This window comes from Hypanus sabinus, chromosome 7, assembly GCF_030144855.1.
Source record: "Hypanus sabinus isolate sHypSab1 chromosome 7, sHypSab1.hap1, whole genome shotgun sequence".
NCBI lineage: Eukaryota > Metazoa > Chordata > Chondrichthyes > Myliobatiformes > Dasyatidae > Hypanus > Hypanus sabinus.
In genome coordinates, this window is record NC_082712.1 from 101828573 (window position 1) to 101852938 (window position 24366).

General features: G+C 51.8%; 1 protein-coding gene across 1 annotated transcript in view; it reads right to left on the minus strand.

Annotated features, from left to right (window-relative positions):
• The window catches only part of LOC132397060 (disks large homolog 4), a 585579-nt gene that overhangs the window by 339049 nt on the left and 222164 nt on the right, over positions 1-24366 (minus strand). Inside the window, exons 2-3 of the mRNA XM_059975316.1 lie at positions 9021-9185; positions 4003-4032 (exon numbers count right to left, since the gene is read on the minus strand). Of these exons, the coding sequence (XP_059831299.1) occupies positions 4003-4032; positions 9021-9185 (195 nt within the window). The remainder of the gene's footprint in view (positions 1-4002; positions 4033-9020; positions 9186-24366) is intronic.

The window sequence follows — 24366 nt, forward strand, 5'->3', positions numbered from 1 at the left end:
TTAAACTCACCACCATCAGGAGGCACTGTAACGTTAGAACTGTTGGAATGGGAAACAGCGTCTTCCCCCACCCCCAGCAATGAGATTACTGTACACCCTGTTACCACATAGGAAGCGCCAGTACCATCATATTACTTAGCTTTTAAACTTACTGTGTGTCATAAATGCACATTATTTGTTAGCTAGTTTATGATAATATTAGCGTAGTGTTGTGTGTGTGTTTTATGTACTGTGCTGTGCATCTTGGTCTGAACATTTTTCATTTGGCAGTACTGATGCACACAGCTGAAGCTTGAACCTGATGTTTTAGAACAAGGAGATGATGCAGCCATTAGGAGGAGTGAGCATCTCACCGTGTGGATAGGTAACACCCTCATCACAGTGAGAGTCTGTTATGACCTCTCTTTCCCTCAGCTTCCTTCTCCTCTGTCTCCCCCTCTGCACCTTAGTAATCTCTCTCTCTCCTTCCCTCTGTCTGTCTCTATATATATGCCTCTGTCTCTCCCCTCTTGTGCTTTCTCTTCCCTCCTACTATTGTCTGATTTTCTCTCTCAGTTTCTGTCTCCTCGACCACTGATCATCTCTCTGCTTTCTGCTCCTCGCATACTGTCACTGTCTCTCCCTGTAGAAGAATACTTAATATCTTGGCTGGGAGCGAGTGTGGAACGTTTACCTTTGCCAGGTGCTCAGGAGACATTAACTTTAATGCCCGTTGCCAGGGAAACCTGTGCATTAAAGCACTGCATCAGCTCTTGGGTTGCCCGTGGGGTAGGATCTTTCTACTGGTTAGTGTGAAGACACAAAACATTCATTTCTGTCCAGTCGGGTCATTGGAAGTCCAGTGGCTTGAACTGGGATTGAATCCGGATCATCTCTGTGCTCCACTGTCCCTCAACCTCAGAGCAGCAGGAGGCCATTCAGCCCCTTGAGCAGCTACTCATGAAGAGGCAAAGGCATGTGGGGGGGTGAGTTTGAACTGGGAAGCAGGGAAATTGTCACATTTAGTAAAGTACGTTGAGAAACTGGTTTCTAATCGTGGGCGGAGGGAGGGGTGGTTTGGAACACCAGTGCAGAGGAGAGTTGCATAATACTTTACAACACCATTGATTCCCACTGCTGTCTGCAAGGAGTTTGTACGTTCTCCTCCCCAGGACCGCTTGAGTTTCCTCCAAACACATACCAGTGGCTCCAGAAGCCTGGCAACAGTTGTGGGCTGCCCCCAGCCCACCCTCAGACTGTGTCGGTTGTTCATAAATGAGGCATTTTGGTGTTACCATGCCACATGTAACAAATAAAGCTAATCTTTAATCACAGTGTAACCCGTCCTCAAGTGCATTGTGTGTTTAATGTGTATCACAGGGGAAAGGGTGATCAGTGCTGATATCTCCCCAACCCAACAGGGTGCTGATATCAACCCTCAAGGCCTTGAACTATTCAGCTAGTCTGCAAGCTGGCAGCCTCAGTTCACTCCCCCCCCCCAACCCGCACGTGAGGAACGGTCTGGCCCAGCCTCAGATACCCCCTCACCCCCCACATGAGAAAAGGTCTGGCTCAGATACCCCCTCACCCCCCCACGGGAGGAAGGGTCTGGCTCAGATACCCCCTCACCTTCCACAGGAGGAAGGGTCTGGCTCAGATACCCCCTCACCCCCCACGTGAGGAAGGGTCTGGCTCAGATACCCCCCACCCCCCTGTGAGGAAGGGTCTGGCTCAGATACCCCCCACCCCCCTGTGAGGAAGGGTCTGGCTCAGATACCCCCTCACCCCCCACGTGAGGAAGGGTCTGGCTCAGATACCCCCTCACCCCCCACATGAGGAAGGGTCTGGCTCAGATACCCCCTCACCTCCCACGGGAGGAAGGGTCCGGTTCAGATACCCCCTCTCCTCCCACGGGAGGAAGGGTCCGGTTCAGATACCCCCTCACCCCCCACAGGAGGAAGGGTCTGGCTCAGATACCCCCTCACCTCCCACAGGAGGAAGGGTCTGGCTCAGATACCCCCTCACCCCCCACGTGAGGAAGGGTCTGGCTCAGATACCCCCTCACCCTCCTGTGAGGAAGGGTCTGGCTCAGATACCCCCTCACCCCCCACGTGAGGAAGGGTCTGGCTCAGATACCCCCCACCCCCCTGTGAGGAAGGGTCTGGCTCAGATACCCCCCACCCCCCTGTGAGGAAGGGTCTGGCTCAGATAACCCCCACCCCCCTGTGAGGAAGGGTCTGGCTCAGATACCCCCTCACCCCCCACGTGAGGAAGGGTCTGGCTCAGATACCCCCCACCCCCCTGTGAGGAAGGGTCTGGCTCAGATACCCCCCACCCCCACATGAGGAAGGGTCTGGCTCAGATACCCCCCACCCCCCTGTGAGGAAGGGTCCGGCTCTGAGGAGGGTCCTGTCCTCTGGTCTACAACTTGTCCCGATTCTCCTCCGCACCAGCTTCTCACAGTCTCTCAGTCCCCAAGGCTTTATAAAGCATCAGTCAGACCGCATTTGGAGTACTGTGAGCAATTTTGGCCCCCTTATCTTAAAAAAAAAGATGCGACTTTGGAGGAGGTCCAAAGGAGGTTCATGAGAATGATCCTGGGAATGAAAGGAGCATTTGATGGCTCTGGGCCGGTACTCGCTGGAGTTTAGAAGAATGAGGGAGGATCTCACTGAAACCTACCGAATTGAAAGGCCTAAAAGGAATGAATGTGGAGAAAATGTTTCCTTTAGTGGGGGAGTCTAGAACCAGAGGGCTCAGCCTCCTGTTCGGAGGCTGTGCCTTTAGAACAGAGATGAGGAGGAAGTTCTTTAGCCAAAGGGTGCTGAATCTGTGGAATTCATTGCCACAGAGAGCTGAGGAGGTCAACTCATTGGGTATGTTTAAAATGGAGATTGATAGGATCTTGACTAATCAGGGCATCACAGACTGCGGAGGGAAGGCAGGAGAATGGGGTTCAAAGGAATAATAAATCAGCCATGATGGAAGCAGACTTGATAACTCATGGTCTTAAGGGTCCTAATGGGGCAAATCCCTTCATTTGTCTCAACTCCTTCCACAGAAGCTGCCTGACCCACGGAGCTCCTCCAGCACCCTGTGCCAGATCCCAGTGTCTGCAGTCCCTTATCTCCCGACAAAGACAGGCACTTGGTTCTACCACATCAAACACCCAGCTTTTACATCTCCCTGCCTGCTCATTCTACTGCTTGTCCAAGTAAATGTTCTGAGAGTCTCTGCCTTCATCACCCACCCAGACAGATCCTTCCTCTGGGAGAAGTAATTCCCTCTCAGATCCCCTTACCTAACACATTGAGACATCACATCCAAGGCAAGCCAGTGGCTATATTTCATTAGGGATTTGATTAGATCTGGGATGTCACCAAAGACTCTAGCAAATTTGTAGAGGTGCTCTGTGGAAGCACTCTGACTGGTTACATCTCCACCTAGAGTGGAAGTGACAATGCAGAAGATCAGAAGAAAGCTGCAGAGAGTTGTAAACACAGCGCGCTCCATCTCGAGCATCAGCCTCCCCACCAGAGGACTTCTTCAAAAGGAGATGCCTCAAGAAGGCAACATCCATCGTGGAGGACCCTCACCACCACCACCCAGCCCACTTCTCATTACTCCTATCAGGGAGAAGGTACAAGACCCACACGCAATGTTTCAGGAACAGCTTCTTACCCTCCGTCAGCAGAGCCCTGAACACTACCTTTCTATTTTTCACTCTTTGTGTGCTATTTTAATGTAATTTACAGTAATTTTTTTATGAATTGGAGAGTACTACTGCTATAAAGCAGCAAATTATATGACATATTGCGAGTGACAACAAACCAGAGACAGATTCTAACCCTCCACCACATCCCTCCGGACACGCCTATGAAGGAAATAGTAATCTCTCCAATGATGCATCAGTTAGCAAAAAGTGCAAGGCCACCAACAATTCATTCACCAACCCCAGCACCCTCCCAACCTCCCACCCCTTGTCCTCCCAAAGACTGAGGGTTTATGTTCACAGGGACTTACCGAGATACAGAGCTCAGCCGGGTCCATCTGCTGCAGAGTATAAAGGGATGATAATCAGTGAGCGAAGGTCAAAGCAGTACCAACACAACAAGGCTATCAGTCATACTGGCAAATGAGGCAGCTGCTTGGCCCCTCAAGCATGCAACACAGCAGCTGTGGGAGGCCATTCAGCCCCTCAGTACTAGCATGCAGAACAGAAACCGATGGCTTTGGAGGGACAGTTGTGCTCCTGATGCTGAGGCAAGAGGTCTGACCAACAAAGCCACGTTACGAACTGAGCTCAGGGGCACGGAGTGTGGGGGGTGGGACGACCAATGGCTTTCCCTCTTCCCTCGGTCACCCATGTCCAGAACAGCCCCTTTCACTGTCTAGCAGCACTCACGCTATGAGCTCAGCAACAAATCACTGGGGTAAATTAATGAAGATTATTGCCCCTCATCCTGTGAGTTAATGGCAGGACCACTCCACCTCATCCCTGGGGATGGAGAGTCTGGAGGTTTAAGTAATGGACAGGGTCCGCTCTGCACCAGCCCGCACTGAACTAATCATCTGTCCACTTGACCCAGCGGATCCCAACTCCACATTCAAACCAATCACAGTCACCGAGGCAGGCAGGGCTTCCAACAATTGTAAGGAGGTATTAATTATTAAGGAAATCAGTACTTTACAGTGCCTATAAAAGATATTCCCAAGGCAGTCAAAAAGAGCAGAGAGTGAAGCTCCCTCTGCACCATTCCATCACACACTCCTGGTGTCAGACAGATACTGTCCCATCATACAAACCCAGGGTCAGACACAGAGTGAATCTCCCTCCACACTGTCCCATCACACACTCCCGGGGTCAGACACAGAGTGAAACTCCCTCCACACCGTCCCATCATACAAACCCAGGGTCAGACACAGAGTGAATCTCCCTCCACACTGTCCCATCACACACTCCCGGGGTCAGACACAGAGTGAAACTCCCTCCATACCGTCCCATCACACACTCCTGGGGTCAGACACAGAGTGAAACTCCGTCCACACCATCCCATCACTCACTCCCGGAGTCAGACACAGAGTGAAACTCCCTCCATACTGTCCCATCACACACTCCTGGGGTCAGTCACAGAGTGAAGATCCCTCCGCACCATCCCATCACACACTCCTGGGGTCAGACACAGAGTGAAGCTCCCTCCACACTGTCCCATCACACACTCCCAGGGTCAGGCACAGAGTGAATCTCCCTCCACACTGTCCCATCACACACTCCCGGGGTCAGAGACAGATTGAAGCTCCCTCCACACCGTCCCATCACACACTCCCGGGGTCAGACACAGAGTGAATCTCCCTCCACACCGTCCCATCACACACTCCCGGGGTCAGACACAGAGTGAAACTCCCGCCACACCGTCCCATCACACACTCCCGGGGTCAGACACAGAGTGAAACTCCCTCCATACTGTCCCATCACACACTCCTGGGGTCAGTCACAGAGTGAAGATCCCTCCGCACCATCCCATCACACACTCCCGGGGTCAGACACAGAGTGACCCTCCCTCTACACTGTCCCATCACACACTCCTGGGGTCAGACACAGAGTGAATCTCCCTCCACACTGTCCCATCACACACTCCCGGGGTCAGACACTGAGTGAATCTCCCTCCACACCGTCCCATCACACACTCCCGGGGTCAGACACAGAGTGAATCTCCCTCCACACCGTCCCATCACACACTCCCGGGGTCAGACACAGAGTGAAACTCCCGCCACACCGTCCCATCACACACTCCCGGGGTCAGACACAGAGTGAAACTCTGTCCGCACAATTCCATCACACACTCCCGGGGTCAGACACAGAGTGAAACTCCCTCCACACCGTCCCATCACACACTCCCGGGGTCAGACACAGAGTGAAACTCCCGCCACACCGTCCCATCACACACTCCCGGGGTCAGACACAGAGTGACCCTCCCTCCACACTGTCCCATCACACACTCCCGGGGTCAGACACAGAGTGACCCTCACTCTACACTGTCCCATCACACACTCCTGGGGTCAGACACAGAGTGAATCTCCCTCCACACTGTCCCATCACACACTCCCGGGGTCAGACACAGAGTGAACCTCCCTCCACACCGTCCCATCACACACTGTTGTAGTCAAACACAGGGTTAAGCTCCTTTCACGCTGTCAGACATAGCATGGCACTCTCTCCACACCACCGCATCACACACTCCTGGGATCAAACACACAGTGAAGATCCTTTTATATCATTCCATCACACGCTGCCAGAATAGGACTCAGAGTGAAGCTTTTTGTACACCATCACATGAAACATGATAGACAGGACGAAGCTCCCCCCCTGTATTCTTCATCCTCACACTCTTAGGGCCACTGAGGAGGGTCTCCACAAATTCTATGCCCATACTTATTTTCTAGCTATTTTTAACCCAAATGAGCAACTAGGGCTGGGGCTGGGAGGCCCCATGAATATCAGGGGATGGGAATGGACCTGATCTGCAGCTGCACTACACCAAGGTTCCACAGGATGGTGCCGATGATCCATGGTGCTCCTGATTCTGCGCTGCTTCACTTAGCCAGCTGCCTGCATTGAGCCCCTCACGCCTACCAGCCCACACATGGGCTGCCCCCAGGGTCCTGCAACAGGAACTCCCTGGCATGGGTACTATGGAAAAGACTAACTGATAAGATCAGGTTTAGGGGTTCAGGTAGCATTAGAGGTCACCTGGGATGAAGATGCTTGGCCTATGGTTTAGGTGAGTACCTGGTTATAGGTTCAGTGAAGGAAAGGAGTTTGCAATGGGGTGTAGGAAATAGCTGAGGCTTGTAACCAGGGAGTACGGGTCAGCATAGGAGGTGACAGTTGACAGCATGGGGGTTAGGTGTGAAACAAGGACTGGGGTGAATGAATAAAGTTGGGGCAAAAGAGTGGGAGATGTTGGAGTCAGGGTAATGTTGGGGGTAGAGTTGGGGTGGCAGTAGGGTTGAAACTGCGGTGATGTTGGTTTGAGAATTGGGGTCGGGCTGATGAAAGGGTGAAGATTGGGTTAAGAGTGAGGGCCAGGATCAGGATGATAATGATATCAGGATGACGGTCAGGGTGACATGGGATCGGAGTGATGTTGAGATTTGGGAAAAGAGGGAGGGAACCCTGTGGTTATATGTAGCAAGTCCTGGAAAGGCACGTATGGAGTGGCTTCTCCAGAAACAACACCCCGACTTCACAATGTGAGCCCTACAGCAGGCAGAGGTGAGCAGCTATCCGGAGTAAGAAAACTCTTTCTTTGGAAATTAGACCAATCCTGGATCCAAAGGAAAACAGGCAGCATCAATCCAGCAAAAATACAGAGAAGACATAAGTGTTGGGGCGTGGAAGCGCTGGGGGGACAGATGGGTTATGGAGATGGTAGCATTGAGGATATGTAAGGGTTGGGGTGATGAGAGTCAGGGAGATGGAAGAGCTGGGAGTAGTGATGTGTCAGGGATGGACATTGTTGGGGAGAAGGAAGACATAGGAGACAGGTTGGGGTTGGAGTTCGAGAGATGGGTTGGGGAGATGGAAGGGGTTAGGGCAATGAGAGGATCGGGCGATGGAAAGTTTGGAGAGGTGGGAGGGCCACGGAAGGGGTGGGAGATAGAAGTGTTTGGGGAGACAGAAGGGTCAGGGAGATGGAAGGATTGGGGTGATGAAAAGGCTGGCAAGATGGAAATGTTGGGTTGATGGAAGAGCTGAGGAGAAGCAAGGTGTGGGAGATGAACATTGTTGGGGAGACAGATGTGATAGGTATTTGCAGCTGGAGAGATGGAAGGTTTAGGGTGATGGAAGAGTTGGGTAAAATGAAGTGTTCGGGAGGCGATAAGTGTTATGGAGAAAGTAGAGTTGGGAGATTTAGGGGTTGGGGAGATGGGGAGGCATGGCTGGGTTGGCAGGACAGAAGGGTTGGCTAGATGGAAGTGTTCAGGAGGCAAAATGTGGTCAGCAGATGGGAGGGCTGGGGAGAGTGACGGGTTGGTGAGAGTGACATGTTTGCATAATGAGAAGGGTTGGAGAGACGGAAAAGTTGGGGAGACGAATGGGTTTGGAGAGACAGAAGAGTTTGAGGCGATGGAAGAGTTGGAGTGAAGAAAGGCTGGGGAGACGAGAAGATTTAGGGAGATAGAAGGTTTGTGGAGATGGAAGTGTTTGGGTTGTGATGGGTCAATAATTTGGAAAGCTGGGGCATTCCTCATTAATTCAGTTAGGCAACTTGGGCACTGAGAGTACTCTGATAGCGAGAGCTGATCCCCACAGTTTGGAAACTGTCAGTAATTGGACATGCCTTGTATTTCCAAAGTATTAACTCAGTGGTAAACCCCTGTTCTCCATTTTAACTAGACTCTTGGGATCAGGGAAGTCAGTTGTTCCTGAACTGTTCTTGCTCTTGTCCCCAAGTATAAGGCCATATCTCGCATGACCTGGCAAGATGCTGGACTGTGGACAGAGTGCTGAGTCCCAGGGGCTGGAGGGACATACAATGAGAGCCAAAGAAAACCTGTACTGAGTTTCCCTGGTGCAGCAAGGATGGGAATGAAGGGGACACTGAGAACTGGACAGAAGACACACCGGGGAGTGGGGGGAACACTGAGAACGGGACAGGAGACACACTGGGGGGGGGAGGGGACACTGAGAACGGGACAGGAGACACACCGGGAACGGGAGTAGCACCAGGAATGGCATGCAGGAACGCAGTGAGGAAAGAGGAGTGAGACTTTGAACAGGACAGGATGGGGGGAGACTGGGAATAAAATAGAGATGCTGGTATTGGGAGGTGGAAGACGCTGGGAATAGGAGTAGGAAGTCTCTGGGAATTGGGTGTGGGGAGGAGAACATCAGGAATATGAGGTAAGTGGGGGGGACAGAAATAGAATGCAAGTAGACTGCCTGTTCTACCATGGAGATCTTTCTCAAACCTGTCTGTGGTTTGGGACTCTAGCAGTAAGTGTGGCAAACTCATTGCCAATTGAGAGAGTCATACCTTCATCGGGGAGATGTGCGAGTGGGACACGTAGCCATGGACATTCTCGATTTGTGACAGGTTCTTCTCCGAAACGTGGACAAGCTCTGGCCCCTTCATCTGATTGGGAAGGTGTGCTGGGCTGTGCTCCAGGGGTGGGGTGTCTTCATCTTGGTACCGATATTTCTGGAGAAAAATCAGTGAAATGATCAGCCTCAGGTTCACAGTGACACCGGCACCCAACCCAAGTTTGGCCCCTCATGTCCGCCCTAAACTTCTGGAAAATTATGGCTAATTTGATCTCCCTGGGTCCACTGGGCCATGCCAACTTCTCGATGCAGAAGCTATAGAAGCCTGATTTGCTACACCACTAGGATCGGGAATAGCTAGTTCACCATTCTTGAAACAATCGGCAAAACCCTGGTCACTACAGTGTGGCAGCAAAACTGAGATCATCTTTATTTGTCACAGGTACATCAAAGCACTGAAACATACAGTGAAATGTGCCCCTGCACCAAAAACCACCACAGTCCAGGACAGCCAAAAGTGTCCAGGTCCAATGTAGCCCACCAGTAATTTTCTAACCCTAACCTGTACGTCTTTGGCTTGAGAGAGGAATCCAGAAGACCACATGGTCACAGGTAGAACAACCAAGCTCCTTACAGACAGTCATGGCAATTGAATCACAAACACTGGTGCTACAAAGCGGTGCACTAACCACTCACACTTGCCATAGTTGACCATTTTGCAGAACAATGGACTTTAGTTGTTCTAATTGTGTTTCCATGTATAATTGTGTATAATCTATGTTTAGTTTATGTGTTTCTTATGAATTTTGTATCCTTAATGCCATGTTCCTGTGCTGTTGCTGCAAGTAAGCTTTTCATTGCACCTACACACACAGAGACTTGTACAGATGTTAATAAATTCAACTTTGATTTTGGTCTACCAAACCTTAATTCCCTCATATCCCACAAAACAAAACCTTCTGGTCCTGAGTAACACACACAAAATACTGGAGAAACTCAGCAAGTCAGACACCATTTATTGATCCTCTGTCTATTCCATACTGCTCTGCAATCACTGCAAATCACTTTCTTAAATACTGTTTACATTGGAAATACATGCTGGTATTTATGCATTCCAGAAATATACTTTAGCAACTAACTTTATTTTTCATATAAAGTCTTTATTTAAAATATTAATAGAATAATAATTTTATGCGAGCAGACTGGGTAACACATCCTGGCTCATTTACTTAACCAGTCCATATTGTACTGAAGCCTCTCTGGGCAGTACAACACAGGAACAGGCCCTGTAGCCAATGAGAGCTGTGCTGACCATGTCAGCAATCTCATTCAGAAGCAGAATCTGATTTATTATCACCTGCATATATTGTGAAATTTGATGATTTGCAGCAGCAGTACAGTGCAATACATAAAACATCACTAAAAGTTACAATAAGAAATACAAAAATTAAATAAGTAGTGCAATAAAAAGAGTAGTTAGAGAAGTATAATGTTCATGGATCATTCAGAAATCTGATGGAAGAGGGGAAGAAGCTGTTCCTAAAACATTGAGTGGGTGTCTTCAGGCTCCTGTACTTCTTCTGATGGTAGCACTGAGAAAAGGGCATGTCCTGGGTGTGAAAGCCCTTCATGATGGATGCTGCCTTCTTGAGGCATTAACTCTTGAAGATGTCCTCGATAATGCCCATGAGAAGCCGGCTGGGTCAATAACCACCTGCAGCTTTTTCCAGTCCTGTGCATTGGCACCTCCACAGTGAATGGTGATACAACTGGTCGGAATGCTCCCCACAGTCCATCTGTAGAAATTTACTAGACTTTGGTGACATACCAGATTTCCCAAGCCTCTCATGGAATGTATCCAAAGCATGCTTTCGTCAGAATTGCGTCAATATGGATGCCCAGCATAAATCTTCAATTCCCAGGAACTGAAAGCTAACTAATCCCACATGCCGACACATCCCAATTTCTTTCCATGATCATGAGTTTCTCTAGGTGCCTCTTAAACATTGCTGTCATACCTAATCTTGTTACAGATACCCAGAACTCTCTGTAATTAAGAAAACACTTGACTTGGACATCCCCTTTGAAGATCCACCCTTCTCAACATAAACCTATGCTCTTCAGCACTGCACATATTCCACTAAGACAGAGGCTCTGTCTGTGCCTCCCATAATTTGATATCAGGACAGGTATATGGAGGAATTTAAGGTGGGGGGTAATATGGGAGGCAGGGTTTAAGGGTCGGCATAATATTGTGGGCCGAAGGGCCTGTACTGGGCTGCATTGTTCTATGTTCCATGTAATTTTCCACATTAGACTGTGAATAGTTGAATCCATGCAAAGATCCCTGAAACACGTACTATACACCGTCCATACATTCCCATCCCTGTACTGTACCCATGTTATACAGTGACAGTCCCGTCCCCACCGGTACCATACCCCAGTGTTATACAGTGACAGACCCGTCTCCACCGGTACCGTACCCCGATGTTACACAGTGACAGACCCGTCCCCACCGGTACCGTACCCCAGTGTTATACAGTGACAGACCCGTCTCCACCGGTACCGTACCCCGATGTTACACAGTGACAGACCCGTCCCCACCTGTACCGTACCCCAGTGTTACACAGTGACAGACCCGTCTCCTATGGTACCATACCCCAGTGTTATACAGTGACAGACCCGTCCCCACTGGTACTGTACCCTGGTGTTAAAGAGTGACAGACCCGTCCCCTATGGTACCATACCCCAGTGTTATGCAGTGACAGACACGTCCCCACTGGTACCGTACCCTGGTGTTATACAGTGACAGACCCGTCCCCTATGGTACCATACCCCAATGTTACACAGTGACAGACCCATCCCCACCGGTACCGTACCCCAGTGTTATACAGTGACAGACCTGTCCCCACCGGTACTGTACCCTGGCTTTATACAGTGACAGACCCGTCCCCACTGGTATCGTACCCCGGTGTTATACAGTGACAGACCCATCCCTACCAGTACCGTACCCCGGTGTTATACAGTAACAGACCCGTCCCCACCGGTACCGTACCCCGGTGTTATACAGTGACAGTCCCGTCCCCACCGGTACAGTACCCTCAGGTTATACAGTGACAGACCCGTCCCCACCGGTACCGTACCCTGGTGTTATACAGTGACAGACCCATCCCCGCCTGTACCGTACCCCGGTGTTATACAGTGACAGACCCGTCCCCACCGGTACTGTACCCCGGCGTTACACAGTGACAGACCCGTCCCCACCGGTACCGTACCCCGGCGTTACACAGTGACAGACCCGTCCCCACCGGTACCGTACCAGAAACATTAGAGACTTTTAAGAACTGTCTTGCTCATATAAATGTGAGCAAAATGCTCTTTTTCTTTTTTATATATTTTCTTTCTTTTTGTTTACAGAGAATAGTGGGTTTTTTATGTATATAAAAATTATATAATTTTCTTTATTTTTGTTTTATTTTTATGGAATGATAAGAGGAGAATTGAATATCTTATTTTTTATTATATACTATTAGATTAATACTATGTATGATCTTGACAATGTTTATTTTACCTTTTATATGAATTGTTATCGATATAGATATTTGAGATAATTCTCCTCTTGTTTGGTATAGATGTACTTTTTTAAATTAATAAAAAGATTGATAAAGAAAGAATAAATGTGAGCAAAGTGGAAGTGCAAAGACATTGTGAGTCTGGTTAGCTAACTGGTGAGCAATTTAATTGGTTCGGCACAACACTGTGGGCCCATATAGCCTGTTCCAGGGCTGTACAGTCTATGTTTCGAAGAAGGAAGCTGATAGGAGAGGACAGTGGACCATTAAGAAAGGGAATTAATTAATTTGGAGGGAGGCAATGGGCAGAAGATCAGAGGAGGGTGAACTTCAATAAAAGAATAAATTACAAAAAAAAGATCAGAGGAGGGTGAGAGAGGAACCAGAATGGGTAAAGGAAAAAGAGAGAAGGAGGTGGGGGGGGAGAAATTACAGGAAGTTAGAAATCGATGTTGATGCTGTCAGGTTGCTGGCTACCCAGGCAGATTCTTCCAGTCCAGGTTTGGCCACATCGTGGCAGCAGACTGACATATCAGAATGGGAAATTAAGTTGAATTGAAATGAGTGGCTACTGGGAGATCATGTCTTTTGTGCTGGACACTGAGACAAAGCATTCAGAACCCTTGAATAAAAAAGGAGTTCCAAAGCAACCAAGCCATTGGTGGGCATGAGCTCGGCAAGATTACTGTTCCTGAAGTACATTGATGGAAAAATGGGTTTTCACCACAGTCCAGGTTACATGAGCAGAGATTTGCTTTTCTTAATGTTCCCTAATAATTTAATTAATTCAAACTCCCAAACTGCCGGTGTGAGCATTAAACTTGTGTCACTTGGTCCTGAATTCAGTGGCCAGGTAAGCAAATGATACGTTGATAGGTGGAGTGCAGGAAGTGTTGAGGAAGCAGGGAGTCTGCAAAAGGACTTAGATGAAGAGAATGGGCAAACAAGTAGCAGATGAAATACTATGGTCATCTACTTTGGTAGAAGGAATAAAGGCATGGTCTGTTTTCTAACCTAGGAGAAAATTCTGAAATAGATAGAAACTTTATTGATCCCAAAGGAAATTACAGTGTCACAGTAGCATTGCAAGTGCACAGATATAAATATTAGAAGAGAAGCAGAAGGAATAAAAAAATGTTACCACAAACAGAGGGGATCATCACTTCCCCAGCTACAGGTTGACTCATTATAGAGCCTAATGGCTGAAGGTAATATTTGGAACAGCGCAGTTGTCTTAGTCTATCACTGAAAGTGCTCCTCTGTTCAGCCAAGGTGGCATGCAGAGGTGCAAAGGGACTTGGGAGACCTCATGCATGATTCCCTAAAGATTAACTTGCCGGTTGAGTCAGTGGTAAGGAAGGCAAATGAAATGTTAGTGTTCATTTTGAGAGGATGTAATGCAGAGGCTTTGTAAGGCTACACTTAGAGTATTTTGGTCCCCTAATCTAAGAAAGGATGTGCTGACATTGGAGAGGGTCCACAGGAAGTTCATGAGAATGATTCTAGGAATGAAAGGGTTAGTGTATAAGGAGCATTTGACGGCTCTGAGCCTGTACTTGCTGGAGTTTAAAAGAATGAGTGGGAATATCATTCATCTATATTGAACGTTGAAAGGACTTAAAAGAGCGGAAAGGATGTTTCGCATAGTACGGGAGTCTAGGACCAGAGGGCACAGCCTCAGAATAGAGGGACAGCCCTTAAGTTCTTCAGCTAGAGGGTAGTGAATCTGTGGAATTCATTGCCACAGATGACTGTGGAGGCTAAGGTTCTCAATTTATAAGGGTGCCAAAGATTACAAGGAGAAGGCAGGAGTATGGGACAGAGAGGGATAATAAATCAGCTGTAATTAACTGGCGGAGCAGACTCGATGGGCTGAATGGCCTAATCCTGCCGCTATGTCTGATGATGAACCTGATGCTGATTCCTCATCCTTCTTTCGTGTGCAGTTCCACAGCTTTCAACGTGCTACAAAAACGCAGGGAGCTGTGTGAGTCTGCATATTATGGAACAGATAGGATGGTTGCCAAGGAGTTGAATATTAAAATGAACCAAGAAATGAATCGTACCTGACAGCAGAGGCTGGGGGAGACACGATTCACAAAAGCTGAATGCTTGCAGCAGCAGAGCAGGACTGCGAAGATTGCACAATGCAAACAGACACTCGATCTTCAGCGCACATGGCCCCACCACGGCAAGCAGCTCATGAACTGGGCAACCAAACACTCAAGAGGCAGGACCTGGGCAACCAGTGGGAGGATGAATGCTTCGTAAAAAATACTCATCGAACCTCACTAAAGCGTAGGCAGAGTTGTCACTCACGTACCAGTTACTCTCAGAGACCAATCCAATCATTCGTCAGACCTGAGGGAGCGCTGCAAGGTGGGAGTTCGATAGGCAAAGTTAGGAGGGAATACAGAGTGGTAGGAGGGGAAGTGGTGGTACTGACAGGGGGTCACGCTGTGGGAAGGGCACTGCTGACACAGGGTCACACTGTTGAAGGTGTAGCACTCTGAGGTAGTCACACAGTGGGTGGCGCAGTATTGTGTGAAACGCAGCACTGTAGGAGGGGCTGTGCTGAGGGAGGGTCACACTGAGAGGGTCAGTACTGAGGGAGCATCACACTGTGGGAGGGGTGGCACTGAGGGAGGGTCACACTGTGCGAGGGGCAGCACTGAGGGAGCGTCACACTGCGGGAGGGGTGGTACTGTGGGAGGGGTGGTACTGAGGGAGCAGCGCACTGTGGAGGGGTGGTACTGAGGGAGGGTCACACTGTGGGAGGGGTGGTACTGAGGGAGCGTCGCACTGTGGGAGGGGCGGTACTGAGGGGGGGTTGTACTGTGGAGGGGTGGTACTGAGGGAGGGTCACACTGTAGGAGGGGAGGTACTGTGGGGGGTCACACTGTGGGAGGGGTGGTACTGTGGGAGGGGTGGCACTGAGGGAGCGTCGCACTGTGGAGGGGTGGTACTGAGAGAGCGTCACACTGTGGAGGGGTGGTACTGAGGGAGCGTCACATCGAGAAAGGCACAGTACTGAGGGGGGGTCACACTGTGGAGGGGTGGTACTGAGGGAGCGTCACATCGAGAAAGGCACAGTACTGAGGGAGGGCCACACTGTGGGAGGGGTGGTACTGAGGGGGGGGGGGGTCACACTGTGGGAGGGGTGGTACTGAGGAGGGGTCGCACTATGGAGGGGTGGTACTGAGGGGGGGTCGCACTATGGAGGGGTGGTACTGAGGGGGGGGGTCACACTGAGAAAGGCACAGTACTGAGGGGGGCCGCACTGTGGAGGGGTGGTACTGAGGGGGGGTCGCACTATGGAGGGGTGGTACTGAGGGGGGGGTCACACTGAGAAAGGCACAGTACTGAGGGGGGCCACACTGTGGAGGGGTGGTACTGAGGGAGCGTCACACTGAGAAAGGCACAGTACTGAGGGAGAGGTAGTCCTGTGGAGGGGTGGTACTGAGAGGGGTCACACTGCGGGAGGGGTGGTACTGAGGGAGCGTCACATCGAGAAAGGCACAGTACTGAGGGAGTCACACTGTGGGAGGGGTGGTACTGAGGGAGCATCACTCTGCGGGAGGGGTGGTACTGAGGGAGCGTCACACTGTGAAAGGCACAGTACTGAGGGAGGGTCACACTGAGAAAGGCACAGTACTGAGGGTGAGGTAGTCCTGTGGAGGGGTGGTACTGAGGGAGCGACACATTGAGAAAGGCACAGTACTGAGGGTGAGGTAGTCCTGTGGAGGGGTGGTACTGAGGGAGCGACACATTGAGAAAGGCACAGTACTGAGGGTGAGGTAGTCCTGTGGAGGGGTGGTACTGAGGGAGGGTCACACTGTGAAAGGCACAGTACTGAGGGTGAGGTAGTCCTGTGGAGGGGTGGTACTGAGGGAGGGTCACACCGAGAAAGGCACAGTACTGAGGGTGAGGTAGTCCTGTGGAGGGGTGGTACTGAGGGAGCGTCACATTGAGAAAGGCACAGTACTGGGGGGTCGCACTATGGAGGGGTGGTACTGAGGGAGCGTCACATTGAGGAAAGGCACAGTACTGAGGGAGCGTCACATTGAGAAAGGCACAGTACTGGGGGGTCGCACTATGGAGGGGTGGTACTGAGGGAGCGTCACATTGAGGAAAGGCACAGTACTGAGGGAGAGGTAGTCCTGTGGAGGGGTGGTACTGAGGGAGGGTCACACCGAGAAAGGCACAGTACTGAGGGAGGGTCACACCGAGAAAGGCACAGTACTGAGGGAGGGTCACACCGAGAAAGGCACAGTACTGAGGGAGGGTCACACCGAGAAAGGCACAGTACTGAGGGAGGGTCACACTGAGAAAGGCACAGTACTGAGGGAGGGTCACACCGAGAAAGGCACAGTACTGAGGGTGAGGTAGTCCTGTGGAGGGGTGGTACTGAGGGAGCGTCACATTGAGAAAGGCACAGTACTGAGGAAGTATCACACTGCGGGAGGGGTGGCACTGAGGGAGCATCACAACGAGAAAGGCACAGTACTGAGGGGTGGTCGCACTATGGAGGGGTGGTACTGAGGGAGCGTCACATTGAGGAAAGGCACAGTACTGAGGGAGCGTCACATTGAGAAAGGCACAGTACTGGGGGGTCGCACTATGGAGGGGTGGTACTGAGGGAGCGTCACATTGAGGAAAGGCACAGTACTGAGGGAGCGTCACATTGAGGAAAGGCACAGTACTGAGGGGTCGCACTATGGAGGGGTGGTACTGAGGGAGCGTCACATTGAGAAAGGCACAGTACTGGGGGGTCGCACTATGGAGGGGTGGTACTGAGGGAGCGTCACATTGAGAAAGGCACAGTACTGGGGGGTCGCACTATGGAGGGGTGGTACTGAGGGAGCGTCACACTGAGAAAGGCATATTACTGAGGGAGCGTCACATTGTGAAAGGCACAGTACTGGGGGAGCGTCGCACTGTGGAGGGGTGGTACTGAGGGAGAGTCACATCGAGAAAGGCACAGTACTGGGGGGGGGGAGGTAGTCCTGAAGGTGTGCGAGGTTTTCCTGAGAGGCAATTTTCAGGCAGCACTGTGAGGTGGGCAACACTGAGGGAGGGTCAGCCATTTGGAGGGGCAGCAATAAGGAAATGCACAGTGCGGGTTGCACGTTCTCCCTTTACCTTGCCTTTGAGCAGGGTAAGTACTATGTTTCAGAATACTTAGTGCCATCCTCCCACAATGCAACTCCGACACTCCAAGAGGAGGCTGTAGCCTTTCCACCGCGCCAGCGACTGATGCCAGGCGTCCTGTCTCCTGGACCCTGGAGGCCTGAGCAATCAGCGACGCGGCAGTGTGTAGGAGAGAGCATCATCAGCCTATGGAGTGGGGAAGTGACAAGTGTTCTGCGTATTAAGCAACCCACTGCCTAGCAACAGCCTCCCACGGCTGCGGGGAAACTGGGGCAGAACCAAATTCGGCTCTGTCTCACCGGTTCCTGGTGAAACTGGGCACAGAGGAGAGAGGAGGCAGGCTGGATGAGTAACTCAGCCACGTCACGGGGTCCTCCTACCCTAAAGTCAGCGCTTCGGATGGAAGGCCAAGGAACTCACCACCTCCTCTGCCTCTCCCCCAGTCGCTGGACTCATCTCCACCCAAGGGCTGAGATTGCCCACAGGTTGGGCTGTAACATAGGCCACTCTGTGCACAGCAAACTGCCATGGAACATTTATGCCTGCGTCAGCTGGGGGGATAGATGCTGGTCACAGCTGTGGAGAGGAAGACGTCTGAGGATTTGACAATGGACTCTGCAGATGCTTGGAGGCATTTCACACACTCTTGCCACTATGTGTGAAACCATGGCTCCTGTATCCCATAGTCCTGTTTAATACACTGACAGGCTGTAGGATTCTTCCTGGACAGGCCACACTTTCTGAGTCAGCAGCAACAACTGAGGGAAAGCCAGGCTCAACTCACACAGCACAAACACAGACCCTCAGGATCAGGATCCCTGCCTGCAGACTAGCATAGGCTCAGCACACCATATGCCTTCTTAACCACCCCATCAACTTGTGCAGCAACTTTAACGGATCTATTGACGTACCCCAAGATCCCTCTGTTCCTCCATATTGCTGTTAACCTTAAACTCTGCCTTCAAGCTCAACCTTCTACAATATATCATTTCAGACATTTCTGGTCTTAAGACTCATCTCCCACTTCTCAGCCTAACTTTGTATCTTGTCAATATCCCATTGTAACCTACAACTACCTGCTATACCATCCACAACACTACCAACCTTCATGTCACCTTCTAACCCACTCTTCCACTTCCTCATCTAAGTCATTTACAAAGAACAGGTGTCCCAGAACAGATCCCTGAGGAACACTACTGGTCAGGGACCTCCATACGGGATACGTCCCATCCACTACTGGCCTTTGCTTTCTATAGGCAATCCAATTCTGAAGCCATGTGCCAAGTTTCCCCGGATCTCATGCCTCCTAATTCTGAATGAGCTAACCATAAGGAACCTTGTGAAATGTCTTATTAAAATCCACATACAACACATCCACTGCCCTACCTCCATTAATTTGTTTTGTTACCTTCTTGTAAATGTTAATCAGGCATGGGAGAAATTACCTGTCTCTCACAAACCACTGATGTCTATCTCTAATCAGACTATGCTTCTCCAAATGTTCATAAATCCTGTTCCTACGAATCCACTTAGAGTAGGTTTAAATGTTTTCTTAATCCTATTCACCAAGGCCTCCTCAGGCACCCTTCTTCCTCTCCCAAGTCCCTGCTTAAGCTTCTTCCTGGCTACCTTGCAACTCTCAAGAGCCCTGTTTGCTTCCTAAACCTTCCCTTTTCCTCTTGACTAGATGTCAACGTCTTTTGTGGCTCCTTCTCCCTACCATCTTTTTCCTGTCTTAATGAGACAAACCTATCCAGAACCCCTAAACAAACTCCACATCTCCATCGTATGTTTAACCGAGTACTTCTGATCCCAATTTATGTTTCCAAGTTCCTGCCTAATAGATTCACTATTTGACCTCCCCCAATTAAATACTTTCCCATACTGTCTGCTCCTATCCCTGTCCGAGTCTATAAAGGTCAGGATGATGTGGTCCCACCCACTTCTGGAATGTTCACCTACCAAGAGATCTGTCACCTGACCAATTTCTGAAACCTCTAGTAATTGCCCCCATCCATCGTCACCATCCCCCATTACCCTCTCTCACCTCATCTCCTTACCTGCCCTCTCCGAGCTCGCCTCCCTTCCCTTTCTTCCATGCTCTTCTACCCTCTTCTATGGGATACCCTCTTCTCCAGCCTTTTACCTCTTTCATCTATCGGCTTCCCAGCTCTTTACTTCACCCCTCCCCCTCTCCCAGTTTCACCCATCACCTACCACCCTGTACGTCTTCCACCCTCCCCCTCTCCCAGTTTCACCCATCACCTACCACCCTGTACGTATTCCCCCCTCCACCTCTCCGTTTCACCCATCACCTACCACCCTGTACGTCTTCCACCCTCCCCCTCTCCCAGATTCACCTATCACCTACCACCCTGTACGTCTTCACCCCTCCCCCTCTCCCAGTTTCACCTATCACCTACCACCCTGTACGTCTTCCCCCCTGCCCCCCTCCCAGTTTCACCTATCACCTACCACCCTGTACGTCTTCAACCCTCCCCCTCTCCCAGTTTCACCCATCACCTACCACCCTGTACGTCTTCCACCCTCCCCCTCTCCCAGTTTCACCTATCACCTACCACCCTGTACATCTTCCCCCTCCCACTCTCCCAGTTTCACCTATCACCTACCACCCTGTACGTCTTCACCCCTCCCCCTCTCCCACTTTCACCCATCACCTACCACCCTGTACGTCTTCCACCCTCCCCCTCTCCCAGTTTCACCTATCACCTACCACCCTGTACATCTTCCCCCTCCCCCTCTCCCAGTTTCACCTATCACCTACCACCCTGTACGTCTTCCACCTCCCCCCTCCCAGTTTCACCTATCACCTACCACCCTGTACGTCTTCACCCCTCCCCCTCTCCCACTTTCACCCATCACCTACCACCCTGTACGTCTTCCACCCTCCCCCTCTCCCAGTTTCACCTATCACCTACCACCCTGTACATCTTCCCCCTCCCCCTCTCCCAGTTTCGCCTATCACCTACCACCCTGTACGTCTTCCACCTCCCCCCTCCCAGTTTCACCTATCACCTACCACCCTGTACATCTTCACCCCTCCCCCTCTCCCAGTTTCACCTATCACCTACCACCCTGTACGTCTTCCACCTCCCCCTCTCCCAGTTTCACCTATCACCTACCACCCTGTACGTCTTCCCCCCTGCCCCTCTCCCAGTTTAACCTATCACCTACCACCCTATACGTCTTCCACCTCCCCCTCTCCCAGTTTCACCTATCACCTACCACCCTGTACGTCTTCACCGCTCCCCCTCTCCCAGTTTCACCCATCACCTACCACCCTGTACGTCTTCCACCCGCCCCCTCTCCCAGTTTCACCCATCAACTACCACCCTGTACGTCTTCCACCTCCCCCTCCCAGTTTCACCTATCACCTACCACCCTGTACGTCTTCCACCTCCCCCTCTCCCAGTTTCACCCATTACCTACCACCCTGTACGTCTTCACCCCTCCCCCTCTCCCAGTTTCACCTATCACCTGCCACCCTGTACGTCTTCACCCCTCCCCCTCTCCCAGTTTCACCCATCACCTACCACCCTGTACGTCTTCAACCCTCCCCCTCTCCCAGTTTCACCCATCACCTACCACCCTGTACGTCTTCAGCCCTCCCCCTCTCCCAGTTTCACCTATCACCTGCCACCCTGTACGTCTTCCACCTCCCCCTCTCCCAGTTTCACCCATCACCTACCACCCTGTACGTCTTCACCCCTCCTCCTCTCCCACTTTCACCTATCACCTACCACCCTGTACGTCTTCCACCCTCCCCCTCTCCCAGTTTCACCTATCACCTACCTCCCGGTACGTCTTCACCCCTCCCCCTCTCCCAGTTTCACCCATCACCAACCACCCTGTACGTCTTCACCCCTCCCCCTCTCCCAGTTTCACCCATCACCTACCACCCTGTACGTCTTCACCCCTCCCCCTCTCCCAGTTTCACCCATCACCTACCACCCTGTACGTCTTCCACCCTCCCCCTCTCCCAGTTTCACCCATCACCTACCACCCTGTACGTCTTCCACCCTCCCCCTCTCCCAGTTTCACCTATCACCTACCTCCCGGTACGTCTTCACCCCTCCCCCTCTCCCAGTTTCACCCATCACCTACCACCCTGTACGTCTTCACCCCTCCCCCTCTCCCAGTTTCACCCATCACCTACCACCGTGTACGTCTTCCCCCCTCCCCCTCTCCGTTTCACCTATCACCTACCACCCTGTACGTCTTCACCCCTCCCCCTCTCTGTTTCACCCATCACCTACCACCCTGTACGTCTTCACCCCTCCCCCCTCCCAGTTTCACCCATCACCTACCACCCTGTACGTCTTCACCCCTCCCCCCTCCCAGTTTCACCCATCACCTACCACCCTGTACGTCTTCACCCCTCCCCCTCTCCCAGTTTCACCCATCACCTACCACCCTGTACGTCTTCACCCCTCCCCTACTCCCAGTTTCACCCATCACCTACCACCCTGTACGTCTTCCACCTCCCCCTCTCCCAGTTTCACCCATCACTCACCACCCTGTACGTCTTCCCCCCTCCCCCTCTCCCAGTTTCACCCATCACCTACCACCCTGTACGTCTTCCCCCTCCCCCTCTCCCAGTTTCACCCATCACCTACCACCCTGTACGTCTTCCCCCCTCCCCCTCTCCCAGTTTCACCTATCACCTACCACCCTGTACGTCTTCACCCCTCCCCCTCTCCCAGTTTCACCCATCACCTACCACCCTGTACGTCTTCCACCCTCCCCCTCTCCCAGTTTCACCTATCACCTACCACCCTGTACGTCTTCCACCCTCCCCCTCTCCCAATTTCACCCATCACCTACCACCCTGTACGTCTTCCACCCTCCCCCTCTCCCAATTTCACCCATCACCTACCACCCTGTACGTCTTCACCCCTCCCCCCTCCCAGTTTCACCTATCACCTACCACCCTGTACGTCTTCCCCCCTCCCCCTATCCCAGTTTCACCCATCACCTACCACCCTGTACGTCTTCCACCATCCCCCCTCCCAGTTTCACCTATCACCTACCACCCTGTACGTCTTCCCCCCTCCCCCTATCCCAGTTTCACCCATCACCTACCACCCTGTACGTCTTCCACCCTCCCCCCTCCCAGTTTCACCTATCACCTACCATCCTGTACGTCTTCCACCCTCCCCCTCTCCCAGTTTCACCTATCACCTACCACCCTGTACGTCTTCACCCCTCCCCCTCTCCCAGTTTCACCTATCACCTACCACCCTGTACGTCTTCCCCCCTGCCCCCCTCCCAGTTTCACCTATCACCTACCACCCTATACGTCTTCCACCCTCCCCCTCTCCCAGTTTCACCCATCACCTACCACCCTGTACGTCTTCCACCCTCCCCCTCTCCCAGTTTCACCTATCACCTACCACCCTGTACATCTTCCCCCTCCCCCTCTCCCAGTTTCACCTATCACCTACCACCCTGTACGTCTTCACCCCTCCCCCTCTCCCAGTTTCACCCATCACCTACCACCCTGTACGTCTTCACCCCTCCCCCCTCCCAGTTTCACCCATCACCTACCACCCTGTACGTCTTCACCCCTCCCCCTCTCCCAGTTTCACCCATCACCTACCACGCTGTACGTCTTCACCCCTCCCCTACTCCCAGTTTCACCCATCACCTACCACCCTGTACGTCTTCCACCTCCCCCTCTCCCAGTTTCACCCATCACTCACCACCCTGTACGTCTTCCCCCCTCCCCCTCTCCCAGTTTCACCCATCACCTACCACCCTGTACGTCTTCCCCCTCACCCTCTCCCAGTTTCACCCATCACCTACCACCCTGTACGTCTTCCCCCCTCCCCCTCTCCCAGTTTCACCTATCACCTACCACCCTGTACGTCTTCACCCCTCCCCCTCTCCCAGTTTCACCCATCACCTACCACCCTGTACGTCTTCCACCCTCCCCCTCTCCCAGTTTCACCTATCACCTACCACCCTGTACGTCTTCCACCCTCCCCCTCTCCCAATTTCACCCATCACCTACCACCCTGTACGTCTTCCACCCTCCCCCTCTCCCAATTTCACCCATCACCTACCACCCTGTATGTCTTCCACCCTCCCCCCTCCCAGTTTCACCTATCACCTACCACCCTGTACGTCTTCCACCCTCCCCCTCTCCCAGTTTCACCTATCACCTACCACCCTGTACGTCTTCACCCCTCCCCCTCTCCCAGTTTCACCTATCACCTACCACCCTGTACGTCTTCCCCCCTGCCCCCCTCCCAGTTTCACCTATCACCTACCACCCTGTACGTCTTCACCCCTCCCCCCTCCCAGTTTCACCTATCACCTACCACCCTGTACGTCTTCACCCCTCCCCCCTCCCAGTTTCACCTATCACCTACCACCCTGTACGTCTTCCCCCCTCCCCCTATCCCAGTTTCACCCATCACCTACCACCCTGTACGTCTTCCACCATCCCCCCTCCCAGTTTCACCTATCACCTACCACCCTGTACGTCTTCCCCCCTCCCCCTATCCCAGTTTCACCCATCACCTACCACCCTGTATGTCTTCCACCCTCCCCCCTCCCAGTTTCACCTATCACCTACCACCCTGTACGTCT